At 41.7% G+C, this 20,252-nt stretch overlaps 1 protein-coding gene across 1 annotated transcript in view; it reads left to right on the top strand.

The window, feature by feature from the left end:
- The first annotated feature begins 2,517 nt into the window (after positions 1–2,517).
- The window catches only part of ROS1 (ROS proto-oncogene 1, receptor tyrosine kinase), a 150,318-nt gene continuing 132,583 nt past the window's right edge, over positions 2,518–20,252 (top strand). The window contains exons 1-5 of the mRNA XM_075269523.1: positions 2,518–2,613; positions 2,775–2,903; positions 10,749–10,812; positions 16,883–17,031; positions 18,830–18,965. Coding sequence (XP_075125624.1) covers positions 2,518–2,613; positions 2,775–2,903; positions 10,749–10,812; positions 16,883–17,031; positions 18,830–18,965 — 574 coding nt within the window. The remainder of the gene's footprint in view (positions 2,614–2,774; positions 2,904–10,748; positions 10,813–16,882; positions 17,032–18,829; positions 18,966–20,252) is intronic.

Consider the following 20,252-nt stretch of genomic DNA (forward strand, 5'->3'; position numbering starts at 1 on the left):
GCCCTTTTTTAAAGAGGACCTTTCATCAGATTGGGCACAGGCAGTTCCATAGAACTGCCTGTGCCCAATCTGATGAAAGGTCCTCTTTAATGTATGTGGTTTAGCTGTCCCCCCCCCCCCCCCCCATCAGTATGTCTTTTGGAGTGTGGGAGGAAATCCATGCAAACACGGGGAGAACATACAAACTCTGCGCAGATGTTTTCCTTGGCAGGATTCGAGCCCAGGAATCCAGAGCTGCAATGCTAACCACTGAGCCACCATACTGCCCTTTTAGCTGTTTTTTTCATGGCTATCGTGGGTTTGGTTAAAATAAAAGACCAATGAAGTTTGTTTGCCTTTTTAACTGATATATTAGCCCCTTAGTTCATTGTGTTTACTCCTCTCTTCCTCTTCTCTGTATCTTCTTCCTTTCACAGGCATCGGAGGCAACGCTGGAACACACCACCGCAAAATGGCGGCCCAGACATGCACAGTCAGCTGAGCCTGAGCCGCCATTTTCCGGTGGTCTGTACAGTGCTGCATCCGATGCCTGAGAAAGACAGAAGATATGGAGAAGAGTAAGAGGGGAATGAACACAATGAGCTAAGGGGCGATGGAAAGTTATGACGCGGGGGTGCTCGGACCACAGGGGGAACACCCCTGGTGCTCTGTGATCATAATTAGCATAACAGAAGAAACTGATTTTATCAGAAACAATTGGGAGAAGAAAAAAATGGAAGATAGGAGTAGAATAGCCTTTTTAAAGGCTATTCCAATGTGCCATTAGTTAAAAAGGTGTTTTTCTAATGACAGACTCCCTTTAAAGATGGACCCATAGACTTTTATTGGGTCTATCAGACTCAGTAGCAGTTTTTAAAATTGGATCAGTGGCTTGCAGACATGACCCAGTTTCCAGGTCCCCTTACCTGATCACCCAATGAACAGTCATTTTCACCTGGCTGCCAGTCACTAGTAGAGTGCCGCACCTCCCATGAGGCGGCCTGGGGAAGGGGGGGGGGCGGCTTTCTCTCGTTCGCTTCGGGCGGCGAGAGGGGCAGGTTCGAGGTTGCTAAGAGATCCCTCCATCATGTTATAGCTTAGCTTATTAGAAGCAAAGCAGGGACTGAACACAGTACATGCAGCTTGTTGAACTGTCTCTCCACTAGCTGAGGCCGCAAGCTTTATTAACTTCACTTGGAGTTTTATTTCCCTTAACTCTTTCACTTTTCTCTCTCTGCAGTATATATCTTTCCCTGCATAATGTATTGGTATGTAGATAAATATCGCTATACGCCAGTACATTGTATGTTAAAATATATATGTATATCAAAATATTTCTATACATACCAATATTTTATACAGGGAAAGAAATATAATATGGAGAGACAAAAATGAAAGAGTTAAGAGAAATAAAACTCCAACTAAAGCTAATAAAGGTGGAGGTTCGGCTGCTACAGAGAAACCTTAACATGTCTTTGTATACATCATTTACTGGTTTACAGATGGAGGGATCTGCTCAGCAATCTTCTGAAACCAGTTATACCTTTTTTTTTTGTGACAGGACACAGGGCAAAGTGGTAGACGGAGTATACATTTCTTCCTATACTGTATATATATTATATAGTGTACTATCAGAAGGAACCAGTTTCACACAGGCATATTTCAATTTTTGTTTGTGTAGTGGCTCCATAATAAAAATTGGTTGCCCTTCACTGGCAACTCCTTTAATTACTGGAATCCTCAGGTGTGTATGTAAGGGCAGACATCACTCTATGGCTATATGGCTCTGTTCCTGGGTAAGCCCTTGTGAGTAAAAAAAAACTGCTGTGTGTTGTATTTAGGAAGCTGTGCAGTAGACCCAGCTCTCTGTAGTTAGGTACCTGTGTTGTAGGTACTGGCCAGACAGCTAGGATTTTATTTTGTATTGTTTATATTTTGATTGATAGGTCCTCAATATCAGAATGATGAAAATCAAACTCTAATGCTGTGGAGTTGGATGCACTATAGAAACGGAAATATAAATGCCAAATCCATCTACTGGACACTAGGTTTACTAGGAATTTTAATATAATTATAACAAAAAATCATTTTTTGCCATCAAATACACATAACAAGTAGAATGGGCACGATACTTCAAGTCAGTTTCTTTAGGTTTCTAGGCTGCGATCAATTCTTGATAAGAAGTTATGCATCATCCTGGTAAATGAGTAACTAGAGAACAGCCTATTACATAGTTCTATGTCTGACTATCCTGGAACTTCAGTCATAGGAGGGTGTGACTGTGAACAATTAGATTGTAAACTAGTAAACTATTCATGACGGATTAAATATGGAGAAGATCTATCATATGCTAGCGACATTCACCTATTGCTGTTAGTGATATGTCTTTAGGTAACAGCCTGTAAGGAAGATTGTCGCTGTCACTTTTACCCATTGACTGACAGCTGTAATGTACAATTTTTCTTTGTACACTAAAACTGAGAATATCATAACAGAAATATAAGGTTATAGTAACTTTGGACTTATTGGACCTTAACTATGCAAGCTGATTATTGGCAAATCTCCCGAAATATCGTCTGGGTTGTCGCTGTGCTAACCATTGGGAATTGGTTCTGCCTGCAAGGTAGTGCCCAGGTAAGTTGCAACTCTCATCCTTTGTGTCAAGTTGTGATCCAGCTAACAGTTCTAGGCTTACATTTTTATACATTACCATAGCTAACATCTGTGGTTGTGTATAGATCTATTATAATTCTATTTATGGGTAACGTTCTATTGTTACTGTAGTTTATTTGCAGCTGAAAGAACTATTAAAGTGCCTTTGTAGTAAGGATAGCACTGGATTTCCGTATATGTCTGCTTCCTGGACAGTGTGTCACAAGGGATGGGGGTGGCATGTGAAATATGGAAGTAAAATGCAGATACAGGTAATTCACTGAAAAGGCTTTTCTGGGATTTAGATCTTTAAGGATAGATCATGGATATAGGATTGGTGGTGTTTTTTAATTGTGATAAACATTAATCTACAAATATCCGGTATGCCAGGGTGAACTGCAGAAGTCTTGAAAAATAAAGCTTGAGTCTTTGCATAAACTTGATTTATTTGTCAATAACATTATAAAACTATAAAACTTATTAAATGCTTATAATTGTACTACATTATACAATAGACAAACCTGACTATAAAATCTACATTGAAGCAGCAAACTTTATGATTATCAAAATTTGTGTCAGTCTCAAAACTTTTGGCCACTACCACAGACTGTGTAGTGGCTATGTACCAATACAGACTATGCTGCCATTCACTCGAACAGTGTCTGCTTCTGACTCTGTAAACTTTGCTTGTTTCAGTGACTCTGGGTCCTCATTTCAGCTGCTTGGCAGAGGTCTGACATCCCCACAATTGGATTGCATTTAAAGCAATAGGTAAAAAAAGCCTTCCATTGATTTCAATGGGGAGCGCGCGTATGCCGGCACCCATTCAAGTCAATGGGATCTTTTTTTTTACACCGCTCACTCTGAACGAGTTTTACGGTCAGAATGAGCGAGCGTAAACTCCGTGTGAAGGCTCCCTTAGGCTAGGGCCCCATGTTGCAGAATCACAGGGTTTTTTTGTTGCAGATTTTGCTGTGGTTTTTTGAGCTAAAGCCAAGAGTGGATTGAGCAGAAGGGAGATATAAGAACTTCCTTTATAGCTCCCATTCCTTTTATAGGCATTCTTGGTGCATGTGCAGCTGTGCATTGATGAGACCAGCTGGCAGGCCAGCTTCAGTAACCTATGAATGTGCAGAATTTACAAATTCAGCTACAAATCTGTAGGCAAATATGCTACAGGATACCATATGAAATCTAGTGACAGAGCCAGCGAAGGAAGTGTTGCAATCTGGCTGAGAAATTCCAGGGAAACCCTTGCTGTGTGTGGTTGAGCAATATTCTTCTGAAAAATGAAGACTTGCCAAGAGAGACAACACGTGGTTGCAGGATGTCCTGTACATATTGGTAAGTGTTCTATCTAGGGGAGACTGACAGTTGGATGTGATGGCTTTTCAAATCACCACAACAACAGTTGGGGGCAGTATTGCTCCACAGCAAAGGCAGTATTGAAGAACTGACAGTCATTGCATCTCAAACAGAATTTGGATTTGTTGTTAAAGATGAGAGAAATCCAGTTTCTCATTGTTGTCTCCATTGCAAATGATGGCAACAGTAACTGGCTAGCAATAGCAAGACATATATTTATCCGGAATCTCAGTATCTGTTTTCTGCAGACTTCAGCCATTGCTGTACTATACTATATACTAATTACTATACTTACTATATGAACCAAAATGGTATTGGATTATAGGTAGCTGCTTACTTGCTGATAATAGAGTTTATTTGATTCTTGCGGCATATTAAGGACTTGCTCAAGCAGCAATTCCAATACAAATTTGTGAGTTGCTTACAAAGCAATTCCATAACAGAAATATACATTAGACAGTTGTCTGCTCCTGCTGTAATATTCAGGTTCTTCCAATATTCATGTGGAGGGGAAACTCTTAGGGATAATGATTAACAGGGAGTAGACAATTTAGCACATAGTTAGGAAAAAAAGAGGGTTAGAAATCAGTACCAGATATTATGGGAAGAATATGCAAATCTGACTTCCATGATGTAATTAAAGAAATTTTTTGAGAGAGGTCTTCAGTAGTTGATACCTTTTTTAATGGCTAACTTAAAAAGTTTTTTGATGACATATCGAGCTTTCGGGACTACTATAAAGGTCCCTTCATCAGGATGGTATAACACAATTTCTGAAGGTAGGTATATATATATATATATATATATATATATATATATATATACAGAGAAATGGAGTATTAGAGGCAAAATAGATGGAGAACAGAACATAATGTAAATAAACAGTTTTAAAAAAACATATATATCAGTTCACAGGAAAGTTCTCTGGGTTTGTAGCTTCTTTGATCAGTGACGTGTTGTCTAGTGGTTGTAAAAGGCCATAAAACCCTGGGCCTGATTTAATCCCCTTTGGAGAGTGTTAAGGGTCACCATAAGTTTATACTCCCATATGAGGCAATCTTTTCTGCTCTTGAAGTTTCCTCTTAGTACCAGGATCTTCATATCCTGGGTCATATTATGATTTTCATTGCAGAAGTGTTTTGGCACAGGGAGGTCCATTCTCTGTTCTCTAATCGTATGTCTGTGTGAGTTCATCCTCATCCTAAGTGACTGTCCTGTCTCACCTACATACAGGCCCTCAGGACACTTAGTACACAATATCAAATACACTACATTAGGTGTGCTGCAGGTGAAGTTACCTGGGATCTTGTAGTGTCGATCAGAGTTTGGTATCTCTATCCTGTCAGTGGTCAGTATGTGCGGGCAGGTCTTGCACCTCTTATTTCCACATGGAAATGTTCCTTTGTTAGTTGGAGGTGACAGAGAGCTGCTAATAATCATATTCCTGAGGTTTGGTGGTTGTCCGTAGCACAGGAGAGGGGGATCTGGAAATATGGATTTTAGATGGTGGTCTTTTTGCAGTAGTGGATGTAATTTGCATGTAATTCCTCTCAGCATCTCCAGGTGGGGGTTATATGTGACAACCAGGGGCACCCGATTGTTCTCCTGTTTGGTATTGTATTTTAATAACTTCGATCTTGGTATTCTCGTGGCCCTGTTAATTTGGTTTTCAACTGTTCTTGGATGGTAACCCTGCCTCAAGAATGTGTTTTTTGAGGCCCCCAATGTGCTTGTCTCTGTCCACCGGGTCTGAACATATGCGATGGTATCTGATGGCTTGGCTGTAGACAATGGAATTCTTTATGTGTTTCGGATGAAAGCTATCCCATCTTAGGTAGGTAGGGTGGTCAATCGGCTTCTGATACAGTGATGTTTCAATTTTGTTGTCCTGTATCTTGATGACTGTGTCTAGGAAGTTTATTTCAGAGAAGGCGTAATTGAGCGTCAGGTTGATGGTGAGATGGAACTGGTTGAATTGTTCATGGAACGTTTTCAGCTGTTGTTCAGACCCAGTCCAAATGATCAGGATATCGTCAATGAAGCGATAGTAGGCCAGAGGCCTGGTGGTGCAGGTGGAGAGGAAATCACTCTGAAGCTTGGCCATGAAGAGATTAGCGTACTGTGGCGCCATTTTGCTCCCCATTGCGGTGCCAGTCTGCTGTGAGGACTTCTCTCAAAAAATTTCTTTCATTTCATATCCACTGGCTAACACGGTACAAAGACATTTTTTATTTTACATGATGTAATTAGGATGCCAGTGCCTCAAGTATGCACACCAAAAGAGGACGCTGACTGAGAATGTGCAAGTCTATCTTCCATGATGAATTAGGAAGACAGAGTTTCAGTAAGACATCCAATAGAGGGCGCTCCCTTTAACATCATGCCAACCTTCTCAGAGGCCTTTGTTTGCATTGATGTTGAAATTCTGTTTTGCATGCTCCTTTGCACAGTGGAGCGCTCATGGCTTAATAAGACTCCACACACCTAAATAGTGGTTCTCTCCCTATGGAGTGACAATATCCCCTCTACCAGATATTAGTCACACTCCTTTCTCCTATTGACTTGAACTCTGCTAAAAGTAATCCTAATATGAGGTCTATGATGACCCATGGAAATGAATGGTGAATGGTTACATTAACTGTAACATTCTGTGTACACTGACAAGCAAAAGGGTAACGATGTTTAGAACTTTTAACTTTCATGCTCCATATCTCACCATCCACTACAGCTTTGAATGTGAGAATACCATCATTTTATACACATAATTTGACTTGCAACTATTTAGCATATGATTAGTTATGCAGATTCTTGTCATGTAACACATGGTTATTGTTTTGCTCCTGGTGGTGGAAAAATCTTTTTCTTCTTATTTTGTATAAATTGCAACCTGCTCTCACATTCCTTAATAGCTCAGTGTATTATTAGGTTGATTCCCAAGCGACAGGTCACTGGTTCAAATCAACGATCATTCATGAAGATTTCCTAAGAAACGAGAAATCGCGTCATCCAGCTCATCAATAGCGGTCTCTCGGCCAAGAAAATTGTCAAACTGCATCATGTGAGCACCATGATAGTTGGAAGAATAGTCTATCGATTCAAAAGCCAAAAAGTGGATGTCCTGTTCATGGCTAAATAGTTGCAAGTCAAATTTATATATGAGATAGCCAAGATGATTGTCTATAAAATGATGGTGGTCTCATGTTTGAAGCTGTAGTGGATGGTGAGATATGAAGCCTGAAAGTGAAAAGTTCTAAACTGTTATTCTTTTGCTTGTCAGTGTATAAGAGCTGAAGCTGATGTAAAATGGTGCCCAGTAACACAATATAAGGTTGTGTGCACGTAGCCGGGCCATGATTTATGACATCCCATTCACTACTGTCAGTGAGCCTGAGATGCAAGACAGACAAGTATAGCAGTTTTGCCCCGGGCTAAAGGCTACATACATGGGCTTTTGATATATGACACATGTAAGCAGTCAAAGAAATGAATAGGTCAGTGTACTAGTTGTAAAAAAACATGTGGCAAAGCACATGAGTTGGAGCCTTAGAACCCATACACGTGGCCAAGTGTGCATCTGAGTTGGAGCCGATTTTGCAGTGGGATGCAGTCAGATGACACTCGGAGTGACATCCAAATGCCATCTGATTGCATTCCGTTATACACTTACCTGTAAGGGGGATTCTGATGCGTTCTGTTCTAATGAAACGGAGCAGGATAGGACCTGCTCTATTTTCCTCGGAACAGAATGGACCCTTGGATACCCCATTGGATGGCAGACTGTGCATGAAGCCTTAATGTTTCCTTACAGTGAGGGGGTTGAAGGTGGAACTGTATCCCGTCACATTGTTGAGACTGAAATAATTTATGATATTTGTCTGTCAGCAGACTCCTATTTATTACAGATGTCATCAGGGCCAACTCCAGGTTTTTGCGGGTCCCACTAGGCCCCTTTTGGACCAACTCATGAGCACCGCAGCAAAAAACAACAACCAAAATTGGGTGTTTTTTGCTGAGGTAGGCCTATTGGTGTGGACTGTAATATAGTACATTTCATACCAGTAGATAGAACCTGTTAAGTGGCATTGAACAAAGGCATTGTTTTCCTAATTACATCCTGGAAACTAGATTTGCATATTCCCCTGAAAGTAAAGAGGAATCTAAGGCAGACATCATTCTTGGATTTCTCTTTATTTTCTACCACTGCTCATGTTGGTGGATGCAAAGCATTCCGTTGCAGCTTTCCCCTGCTGATTAGGCCAAAATTAATCGAATCTAATAATCTATTAGTCTAATAAGTGTGAGGTCTCAAGCAGCAACCTCTGAATCAGCTATAGAATCTGCGACAAGATTTAGCAGGACGCTTTTTTTCTCCAATGTCCTGCTCCAATTGTTTTCAATGGGAGGCAGAATGAGAGAAGAATCTGCCACTGATTGGGGTGAAATCTGCTGCTCCAGATGATGTCTATGAAATCACTAAAGAGATTCGAAGACACCTTTGACTCAGCTGGGGCCCTGGAGAGGTAAGTAACACTGTTTTTTATGTTTACTTACCTCCCTAGGACCTCTGATTATTATACTCGGGGGTCTAAAGAGAACCAAACAAGGACAATTTTGTCTCACCAGACTCACACTGCACACAATGCATGAGCTGCAGCCTTTCCTGGCCCAGTAATGAGTCAAGGATCTACACCTAGGCTGAGGCCTACTCCAGATCCACCCTGGACCACACATATTTCAGAAACCTGGGGCTGATATATCTGGACTCCAGCACGCTGCCTGTCACCTTTTCACAATATATATATTGTCAGGGTCTGGGGTTGCTAGGTGGGGTGGCATAGACACACAAGTCCCCACAGTTTCTTTTAGTCCAAAACAAAGGTAGAGTTTATTTTCACTCAAAAAGGTAGTGCAGCAACAAAAGGAAACAATACAAAAATAAATACCTGCCCGGCTAGGCTCTAACTAAACATAGAATAGGTTACCTCACCTAGAATAACAGAAATCCAAAAAGCCAATAGAATCATTCAGGACACAGCTCCAAAAATATGACCTCTCTGTCAGCTCTCCAGCCAAACTCTGCCAAAGTGTTGCTGCTGGAGCTGACTTCTTAAGCCTCCTTGATGAGGAGACTCTCTGCAGCTGAGTCGCTGCCGGAACATCTCCAAAGTGTGGACTGGAGGGGGGTGGAATGACAGGTCCCACTACCAATCCTACCTGTCATTCCTAAAAATCCAGCCCAGTACTGAGCATTTACCAAAATGCTCATCAGATGAAAGTTGTCTGCTGAGAACAAACATTCCTGGAGTTTTCTCATTTCACCCACCTGAGTAGTCTGGGTGAGATGTACACCCCCTCCATTACCTGACCAGCCATCTGCTTACATTATATATAATTTGTTTTAGCATTTCATGGGAACTATTAAAACTATTGGGAGGTTAAATGTAACATTTTTATTTTTCAGTTGACCGAGTTGGTTGATGGCTTATTTTTTTGTGGGGCAAACTGTGCATTTTATTGGTACTATTTTGGAAAACATATGACTTTTTGATCACTTTTTATGGCATATTTTGTGAGGCGAGATGGCAAAAATGTGTTACTTCTGATGTTTTTTTTACGACCAACATTGCAGATTAAAAACTGTTTCAATGTTTCATTTCGATACCAAATATGTATTGTTTTTATTAATTTTTAGCTTCTATTTTAATTTATTTTATTTTATTTAGGAAAGGGGCATTTTTGGGCCTTATACATTGAAAAAAAATTATTTTACTTTTTTTTTCAAAATCTTTTTTCTTATTCCCCACTAGGGGACCTGAACAAGCGATGCTCTGATCACTGATTCAGTACGATACACTACAAGTGTATTGCAATATATAGAAGAAGTCAGCCTATTGCTACCTCCTCGAACTTACTGCAGGAGGCCTGATGGGAGACATTATTATAGTGGTACTCCTTAAATACCGTTGTCAAGTTTGTATGTTTAATAAGGCCTGAGATATAACTGTTTCAAGTGACCTTTCCCCTTCCCCCCTCATTTTCTCTACATCTTACACAGATACTTCCTCCCATACACAGTAAGGGCCCCTTCACACGGCGTATACGCTCACTGCTTTGGAGCGTGTAAACGTTCCGTAGCAGCGGCGTCTAAAAGCAGATCGCATTGTTTTCTATGGGAGCCGGCAGACGCGCGCCTGCCATAGAAATGAATGGGCTGCTTTTTCCATTACCAGGCTAGGTTCACACAGTTGAAAATGAAGCAAAATTTCTCTTTGTTTTTTGCTGTGACGGAATGCCAATGTCTCTGTATTGGAATTTTATTGAGGTTTTTCTTTGCCGATTAGGGCAGATGAAGCCTAGTTGACAGGTACTCCAGAGCTGCGGAATCTGTGGTAAGATTGAACAAGATGCTAATTGAAAACAATGGTAGGCAGATTTTGGGTGAAATCGGCCAAGGATTTGGGAGCATGCGAGCATACCCTTAATATTTAGTGAGAGGGAGAAAAATCGCTCAGTACAGAAGAAAAGGAAGGAGTGAAAAAATGCAGCATTTCTCTGAAAGGAGCCACATTTTGTTATTAAAGTAAATTACAAAATTTATGAATGACACAAACACAGCCAAAAAAATCAAAAGTACAAAACTTTACTTCTGCTTTAAAGATCAATCTATCAGCTGGATTTTTAATCTGCTATGCACACCCCTCTGCACAACCAAATTATTTTTTATGTATTTTAATGTATATTTATTTTTACAGATATTTTCCTGTGATGTACATTGTGATTATCTAAATGTGTCTGGCAGACAAGACTTCTTAGAAGGTATGTCCATTAAGATGCAGGGTTAGACTCCTTATCACTATATTCATTGTTTTTTTTTACTTTATTTCCTACTAGCTGGTACCCGCGACTTCGTCTGCGGTTATTGCAGAAGTGTGTAAATGCAATCACGGGCAATGTTTTAATAGTGTGTAAAAGGTCTGGGATATGAAATGTAAGTTGATATGTTGTTTTTGTAGTAAGTTAGAGAATTAGTGAGACTTTTTGCATGTAAAATATTTTTTATTTCACCTGGTATACATCGGTGGTGGAAAGTGTACATATTGTGTTTGGAACAGAGGTATTTCAAGTTAATATAATGCAATGCATTGCAATACTAATGTATTGCAATGCATTGCCTAATTGTGCCAGTGCTATTGCAGGCTATGTAGCATAGCCTGCAGCAGCCTGGACAGAGGCAGCTGAGTTTCAGGCGTGGGAGACCCGGTGGTTGCTATAGTAACCTGCCGGTAGCTCAGAGTAGCCGGCGGAGATCAGGAAGAGGATGCCTACGTACAGCGGGGGACAGACCGGAGGCGCGGTGCAGGTAAGAGAAGGCGGCGGAGGAGGGAATGTGGCCAACAATGGGGGACATCATGGGGGACATGACGGGGGTTGAGCAGGCTATGTCGGCCGTGCGGCTCGCCGCGGTACAGCTCAGAGAAGGCGGCGGAGTAGGGAATGTGGTTACCAATGAGGGACATCACGGGGGTTGAGCAGGCTATGTCGGCCGTGCGGCTCGCCGCGGTACAGCTCAGAGAAGGCGGCGGAGTAGGGAATGTGGTCAGCAATGAGGGACATCACGGGGGTTGAGCAGGCTATGTCGGCCGTGCGGCTCGCCGCGGTACAGCTCAGAGAAGGCGGCGGAGTAGGGAATGTGGGCAGCAATGGGGGACATCACGGGGGTTAAGCAGGCCATGTGGTTCGTGCGGCTCCCGGGCACCTGCTACAGCGAAAGCGCTGGCATGCGCCATAATGGAACGGCGTGTCCTGGCAACGGAGCCCAGCCAGTAGAAATGAAGTCAGCGGTGCTATGGCAATAAGCGGCGGCTATGGCGGGCAGTTGGCATAGGAACATCAGCGGCATGGGCCATACTAACAGGGTGAAGTGCGGTGCACGTTAGTGAGAGGTGTTTGGAGGAGGCTAAGTAGATAGACAGGGTACGGAGGGAGATGGGGAAGATTATTATGGAGCGTAAGGTGTCGGTCCAGCGTAGTATACAGGCCAGAGGTCCTGGCAATGCAAGAATGGTATGGCCACTTACCAGTGTCGGGCCGGTGGATAGATCATCAACAGCAAACAGCAGGGAGGTGAGAGTGGCGTCGGGGAGTGTTGCGGCCTGGAGCCAGTGGGTCAGGTGTTGCTGTGTAGGCCGGTGGATAGACCATCAACAGCAGGAAGGTGAGAGTGGCATCGGGGAGTGTTGCGGCCCGGAGCCAGTGGGTCGGGTGTTGATGTGTAAGCTAATGGCGCAAAATGGTGGTGTGCTGGCAACGCGTTGTCTATGTGTGTAAGGTGCGCATGCTCCTGTGAAGACAGTGGAGTAGTCTGGTGGGCGGTGCCGCAGATCCTCCTAGTGGTGGGGGTCGGTAAAGATGGCTGGGCCGGAGAGTGAAACAGGTCGGCTCCTGCAATATCGTTACGGTTAGTATGAAAGTGCTGAAGTATATGTGAATGTGATTGTGTGGGGTTAGGGGCTAGGCTGTAGAGGGGTATGTGAAGTTTTAGGGCTTGCTATGGTCCAAAGTGTGTGAGATTGCAGAGATGGTGATGTGAGTTGGCTTTTTGGGTGGGTCGTGGGAAAAACGTATGTGCGTTATTGTGACGAAAAGTAGCCTATTGTGCAATCGGGTGTATTAACTATGTTTGTGGAAAATTTGAGTCAAATCAGTGGAGCGGTTTTTCCGTGATTGAGGAACAAACATCTGAACATCCAAATATTAATAGGATTAGTGTGAATATACAGCTGTGTGGTACAAACAGTGCAAGCAAAATAATAGGTTAATACACAGGTATGAAAGATGTTCGGATCTCTGCTGTACTTGTGGTGTCAGGTTTTTGCTTAGACTGTAATTATGAAGTCTCTAAAGTTTCGGTGTACCCAGGGAAGGGGTACATTTTTCTGTGGGGGAGGAATTAGAGGGGTCATGGGTGGAATAATATGCCTAGGTGGATCATTTTTGGGGTGTGGGATCTCTTGAGAAGGAATGTAAGACAACCCATCTGGACAGCCGTCACTTCATTGTCGTGGCTTGCAACAGTGATACAGAACAGACTCTTGTTTTCTTGTAGTAACCGTCACTGTACCTCTCTATTCTTGACATGTAATGGCAAATGAATGGTCAATGAAACTGTTCATGACAGCAGCTTAGACCATTAATAGCATGATCTGTAAAGAGCTGTAGAATATGTTGGTGCTATGTAAATACAATTTTATTTATTCCTGCTGTATTTTCCTCAACCCATTGATTGAAAAACAATTGGACTGTAATCTCTACTTCAAATTATCTGCTAATCCTAAGTGTTCACATACTTTTGCCACTTACAGATATTTGATAGAGGATCATTTTCATCTAAATAAATAACAACTCATTTGTTTGATTTGGTGCTCTTTATCTACTTCTGGGATTTGTGTGAAAATATATACTATATGCAATCATATATCCCCATTCCTACGTCTTCTTGTGTGTACAGCATCTCGGTGCAGGCAATAGGATAAAGTGATGCCATCTTCCTGATCACCCATAATGGCCCAGGTTACAATATATTCAATATATATTGGTCTTTCTTGGGGATGAGTACATTATGCGTAACCCATAGGTTGTTTGGGAGGATTGGCTCAGTGGTAACAGCAACGGACCCAGACATACCTCACCGACTGCACATTCAGTGTCTCCCACTCGCACACCACCTCCTCACCACGCTCTCTCTCTGTAGGTGTCCCCCAAGGCTCCGTCCTAGGACCCCTTCTGTTCTCAATCTACACCCTTGACCTGGGCCAACTCATAGAATCTAATGGTTTCCAGTACCATTGCTATGCTGATGACACCCAAATATACATCTCTGGACCAGACATTACCTCTCTGCTGGCCAGAGTTCCAGATTGTTTAATGGCTGTAGCCTCTTTCCTCTCCTCCCGCTTTCTCAAACTCAATATGGAGAAAACAGAGTTCATCATCTTTGCCCCACCCTGTATGGCCACCTCCCTGACCCATCTGTCAAAGTTAACGGAACCACACTTACCCCTGTCCCACGGGCCTGATGCCTTAGAGTAACACTGGACCCCGACCTATCCTTCAAGTCCCACGTTCAAACCCTCAACACTTCCTGCTGCCTCCAACTCAAGAACAACCATCGAATCCGCTCCTTCCTCACTTCTGAAATGACTAAGATGCTCGTCCAGGCCCTCATAATCTCCCGCCTAGATTACTGCAACACCCTTCTCCATGGACTCCCAGCTAACACCCTCGCCCCCCTCCAGTCCACGTTAAACTGCGCTGCTCGCTTAATCCACCTCTCCCCCCGATCTTCATCAGCTGCTCCCTTCTGCCAGTCCCTCCACTGGCTACCCATAGCCCAGTGAATTGAGTTCAAGCTACTAACATTAACATACAAAGCCATCCACAACCTGTCCCCTCCATATATCTCCAACCTAATCTCCCGCTACCTGCCCACACGTAACCTCAGATCCTCCAATGACCTCCTACTCCGCTCTGCTCTCATCTGCTCCTCACACAACCGTCTCCAAGATTTCTCCCGTGCATCCCCCATACTCTGGGACTCCTTACCAAGACACATAAGACTGAGCCCCACAATCACAGGCTTCAAGAAGGCCCTGAAGACTCTCCAATTCAGGAAGGCCTACAACCTCCAATAACGCAGAAGAACTGGCTCACTGGCACTCCATGACTAGATCTTCTTTCCTGAAAACGTGGTCCCCTTGGTTGTTATTCAGGGGGTCCCTGCTGACTGACCTTTTGTCTGCTATCCTGTCGCCAGCCAATTAGGTTTCCTTCTTAGTGTTTGTCTGTACTGTTTGTTCCTTGGGTTTGTTCATTGTGTCTGTTCACTATGTCTGCTCCCTGAGCCCGTTCCCTTCACATTGCACAATTGCTAAGTCGTTAATAAGTCATTGATAGGTCATTGCTCTGCTGTTGGTATATAGTTTTGATGTTGATCTGTTATATCATAAAATGTCGTAATAGTTCTGTTTGAAGCATTATGTCTGCTGTTCCCACCCCTCTCCCTTTCTCCACCCACCTCCTTCTTTCCCCCCCTTCTCTCCCCTTCTTAAGCCCCCTATTCCCACCCACCTTTTGACTGCTTGTTTCCCCTCCCCTCCATCTTCCACATGAATCCTGTACTACCGACTGTTTTGGTTTCCTCCACAAGAAAAAGAAAATTGTACAATGTCTGCTCATGTAAGCTTGATATTCCTTGTTGTACCTTACATTGTATTTAATAAATCAAACAACCTCCAATAACACTACTATCACCACACCACCATCTGAACTGTCTCCCCCTCTCCTTCTGTCTCTACCCCCCTTCCCTCATAGATTGTAAGCTCTTGCGGGCAGGGCCCTCTACCTCATTGTGCTAGTCAGCCACTGTTAGTATTATATCTGCCTGTATATTTTGTGTACTGTATGTAACCCCCAAATGTAAAGCACCATGGAATTAATGGTGCAATATAAATAAACAATGATTATAATGATATTATTATTATTATTATTATTATTAATAATAATAATAATAATAATATTCAGACACAAAAAAGTCAGAAACAAACAGGTTTTACCCTGTACGTTTATTTTTCCAAAAATGGCAAAACAAAATAAGCCAGGCAAACAGTCAGGCAAAATGATAACAGAAATCCTGCTCCAGCCACACGGTCAACACACAGGGCAAAAACAAAAGCAACAGGTCTCTCACCAGTTGTCAAAGTGTTAGGACAGAACCTGGCTCTTCCTCTCTTCCCAGGAACTGCCCAGGACTGAGGCCGCCTCAGGTTTCGGACCAAAAACCGGGTAGCCGCAACTGAAAGCCGGTGCACTACCTAGTCCGGAGGAGGGAATGTCTTCAGGCTGAATTGCAAGGTGACTCGGCCTGAAGAATGGCATCTCGCTTCTTTTTTCCGGGAGCCATTTCTTCCTGAGCGGCTCCCATTGATATCAATGGGAGCTGTCTTTTTGGTCAGGATTTTGAGGTGTATACAGCCTCAAAATCCTGACCAAAAATCCTTATGTAAACTTACCCTCAGTGAGGAATCTAGGTGAGATATAGCGACCTTCCAGAACTTTACTTGTAACTTTCTCACACCTGCTATACCATACACGTACCTGTAACATCTCTGCCTGTTCGGGCCTCTGCGCCACCCTCTGCTCGTGTGCTGCGGCGCAGGAGGCGTGTGCAGTTTGATAATCTGCTTAACGTTTTTAGTCGCACTGTGTGAACACGGCTCTAGTCCTTAATTGGATTTGCACCACACCCGTCTTCTGCCAAGGTTGCCTCTGTTCATTAAGTGGTTAATCTGTCTTGTCTGTGATTGACAGCTTTTCTTCCTGTCAGGTTCTGGGCGGGTTCTTCCTTCCCTATTTAGTCTTGGCTCACAGTCACACTGGTGCCGATTATTGCCCTTGCTTTCTGGTATCTCTTGCTGTTATTTACTTGTATGCTAATCCTTGACCTCTGGCTTTCCTACTGACTATTCTCTTGACTCCGATTTGGCACTGCATCGCTCTCTTGTTACCGAACCCTGGCTACCTGACCTCCCTTTGTTGTTGTACGTCTTGTCTGCGTTTTGTGTTTCACGTATTCAGGGAGGGATTGTCTTCGTGGTTGTCGCCTATTACCTAGGATAGGGTCTGGCAATAGGAAGGGCAAGCGGGGGGCTTCAGCTTAGGGCTCACTGTCCCTTGTGCCCCTCCCTCCAGGGTTTAACAGTTCTGGGAATTGCTGTCTTAGCAATTCCCTTACAGTACCTTTGACTTTATATGGAAGCACACACATGAATTGCAACTATCTATACATAAACTAATATGAGTAAATGTCTTCTAAACATTTTTATTACAGACTGTACAATTGAGCCATCTCCTCCTTTTTTATCCTTTATTGGTTCACATAATATAACATTAAGATGGAATCCAACAAATATATCCGAAACAACATATATGGTACAGAACAAATATGTGAGCATTGCAAGTGATTGGGAAAATACCAAGGTAAGAATTATTCAGATTACTTACTAAATTTCAGCAAAACAGTAAAATGTATAGATATTGGTATATTTAGTATACAATGTAAATGTCACAGCAATAATGAACCTACTGTGTGAATCAAGACAGTAGAACAGTAGAACTCAACAAAACATGCAGCATATATCTCATAAGAGGTACACCAAGTAAATTCAATGTAATGTAAAGTTTATTGGACAAAGAGACACACAGAATAAAAACGCTTAAAAACAACACACATGATCAGACCAAAACCCCCCATATAATAATAATTTGTACACTGCGGTGGTCTAATATCACTATCAATAAATAACAATAATAGTGCTCTAAATTAAATCTAAATGACCAGACAATCTGAAAATGAAATTAAATGAACCAACACAATAATAATGAACCCAATATTCAAAAAAGGAGCTATGCTTAGTATACATTAACAATATCAGAATGGTGGGAGACCGATATGTGCAAAATGTTCATAGCTGGAAGGAAACATCTTTAGGCCGGGGCCCCACGGCTTGACATCGCTGCGATTTGCCGGTGGCGGTTTTGGAAATTGCACCATCTCAATTATATCTACGGAAACGCCGGCGGCTTCCTCATAGATATAATTGTTACAGAACCTCCGTGGAGGAAAATGCCGCAGTCTTACTGCTTATAGCGTTGCGGGAGTAACCTGATGCGTTGCTTCCGCATTTTTTACGTTTTATTGCTGTTGGCCGTCCCGTGGGGCCTTAGCCTCATACACTATTGGATGCTGTTTGTTCATAACGTGTTTTGTGACACAAAATGTGTTCTATAGCATAAACTTAATTTAGTTATCATAAAATTCCTTTAATCTACACAGAATTGAAGACTGTGATTTCAGAATCACAATGAGGAGAATAACATAAATTTTTTTAATCATAGAAATTATTTCTGTGCGCACAGTCAACTTGTTTTCAAAGAATGAACAAAAATAATTCATTTTGTGAAAATCATGTTGAGATGCTGTTTATTTTGTGTGTACAGAATTCATTTTATACCACAAAACTTTTTGTAGAAAATGTAATTTTGTCACATAAAACACAATTTGGGTACCACAAAAATTGATTTTCACGCAAATTATCTTGTCACACAGAATTCATTTTTGTGGTCACAGAATTACAAAATAAATCTAAAGCACACATTACATTGTGTAACAAACGGAAGCAACTAAGGTGCCAGTTATTCACATTGTGAACAGGAATCAACCAATCAATTTGTGGCACACAATATTTTCTGACAAGGAATGTTATGTTCTGACAAAGAATGTTGTTACAAAGAAATGTATTTTGTAAAGCATAATGCATTTGGTAAATCTATTAATATAAAACATATGCTGCATAATAATTCTGGGAGATAAATTCTGTATAACAAAATCTGTAAACATTGGTGCAGATTTCATTCTGTAAACACAGTGGTGCAGATTTATTAGGGCTACTGTATCGTGTTCCATTCTTCAATAATGTCCTCAACTGGTGCACGTCCCTGCTCCAGAATGGAGATCTATGCCAGTAGTTATAATACATATCCCTAGTGTGCTCAATGGATTGCATCAGCACAAAATAAATTATGTGAGCACATTCAGGACTGGTCATTTAAGAGTTAAATATCCTTAGTCTTAGATTTATGTACACATGTATTTTCCCTATTCATTCAAATTAAAGTTTTGGTCATATTTTCAATCTACTGCTGTACTTTCTACACTATCTACTGTTACTGAACATGGGGATGGGAAAGCCTAACTTGTCTTCTCCCCAAATTACAGACTGTAACAGAGCCTACATATACTGTGAGTAATCTGCAACCCTACACAGAGTATTTTTTCCGAGTAATATGGATTATTTGTCAACTGCAATTCTACTCTCAACCTAGCCCTGCCTATAGGACTCTTGCATCTGGAGGTAAGAATGGGAGCTATTCGATATTTAAATAACTTCTGTTTTCTTTTTTGATTCTTAAAGCGTACGTCCAGTTATACAACTTTTCTTAAATTAATAGATTAATATATTATCAAACTTAGTAATGTATCTTATTAACCCCTTCCCGACATCTGCTATAATAGTACAGCGGATGCCGGGTTTTTAAAGATGGCGACCGCTCTGCTGCATAACTGCCGCCAAAGTAAATACATTGCCCCGTGAAGACCAGACCCATACCTTTCCCATTGTAGGCCAGCTCGCAAGCTGCAAGATCGCAAGAGCCCACCTGTTCCTATGGCAGCCTGGAGACTTCTTTTCCTCTAGCAGAAAAATCCACTAACGGTTTTTTCTCTAGTGGAAAAAAGAATGAACATGTCCATTCTTCAGGCGGATTCCGCCTCAGGAAAATACAAGTCAATGGGAGGCAAAAAACACCTCAAAAAATGCCAGACGGATTTTCCGCCTCCCATTGACTTGCATTGATTTTTTTCATGCAGAAACGCCTGAAAAATGCTTCAAAAACCGCCTCAAAAAACGTCTCATGAATTTTCCTGAAGCAGATTTTTCCTGACCAAAAAACTTCATGTGAACGCAGCCTAAAGGTATAATTATCAGCTCACTTAAACATACCTGACATACCTGACTAAGCCAAATTAAAATGGCGCTCACATAGTATAATTCCTTCTTACTGGCCCCATACAATATAAATGGCCATGCGCCTGCACTTATAAATAGTAGTCCCCGCTTATAAATAATAGTACTACCTTAGAGTTCCCTCTTTTAAATAATAGTCCCTATTTATAGCTAAAAGCCCCTTCCGTTATAAATAATAGTTCCCCTTTATTTATAAAGAAGGGATCTATTATTTATAAGGCAGAACTATTACTCATAAGGAGGGAAACTATAATTTATACAGTGGAACTATTATTTATAAAGTGGAACTATTATTCATAAGGAGGAGAACTATAATTTTTACAGGGGAACTATAATTTATAGAGGGGAACTATTATTAATAATAGAGAACTATTATCCATAAGGAGGAGAACTATTATTTATAAGGGAGAACTATTATGAGTTGGAAACTTATTTTTAGTTCCTCCCTTTATAATAGCCCTCCTTAAAAATAATAGTTCCCCCTCTATAGATAATACCCCTTTATAAATGATGTGTCCATATTCAGAAATAAGTGCCCCCTAAGCAGTAATTGTTCCCTTTCTCTTTAAAAACAAACAAACAAAAAAATCAATAAATCTTATACTCACCTTACCG

Source organism: Leptodactylus fuscus, chromosome 3 (assembly GCF_031893055.1).
Source record: "Leptodactylus fuscus isolate aLepFus1 chromosome 3, aLepFus1.hap2, whole genome shotgun sequence".
Taxonomy (NCBI): domain Eukaryota; kingdom Metazoa; phylum Chordata; class Amphibia; order Anura; family Leptodactylidae; genus Leptodactylus; species Leptodactylus fuscus.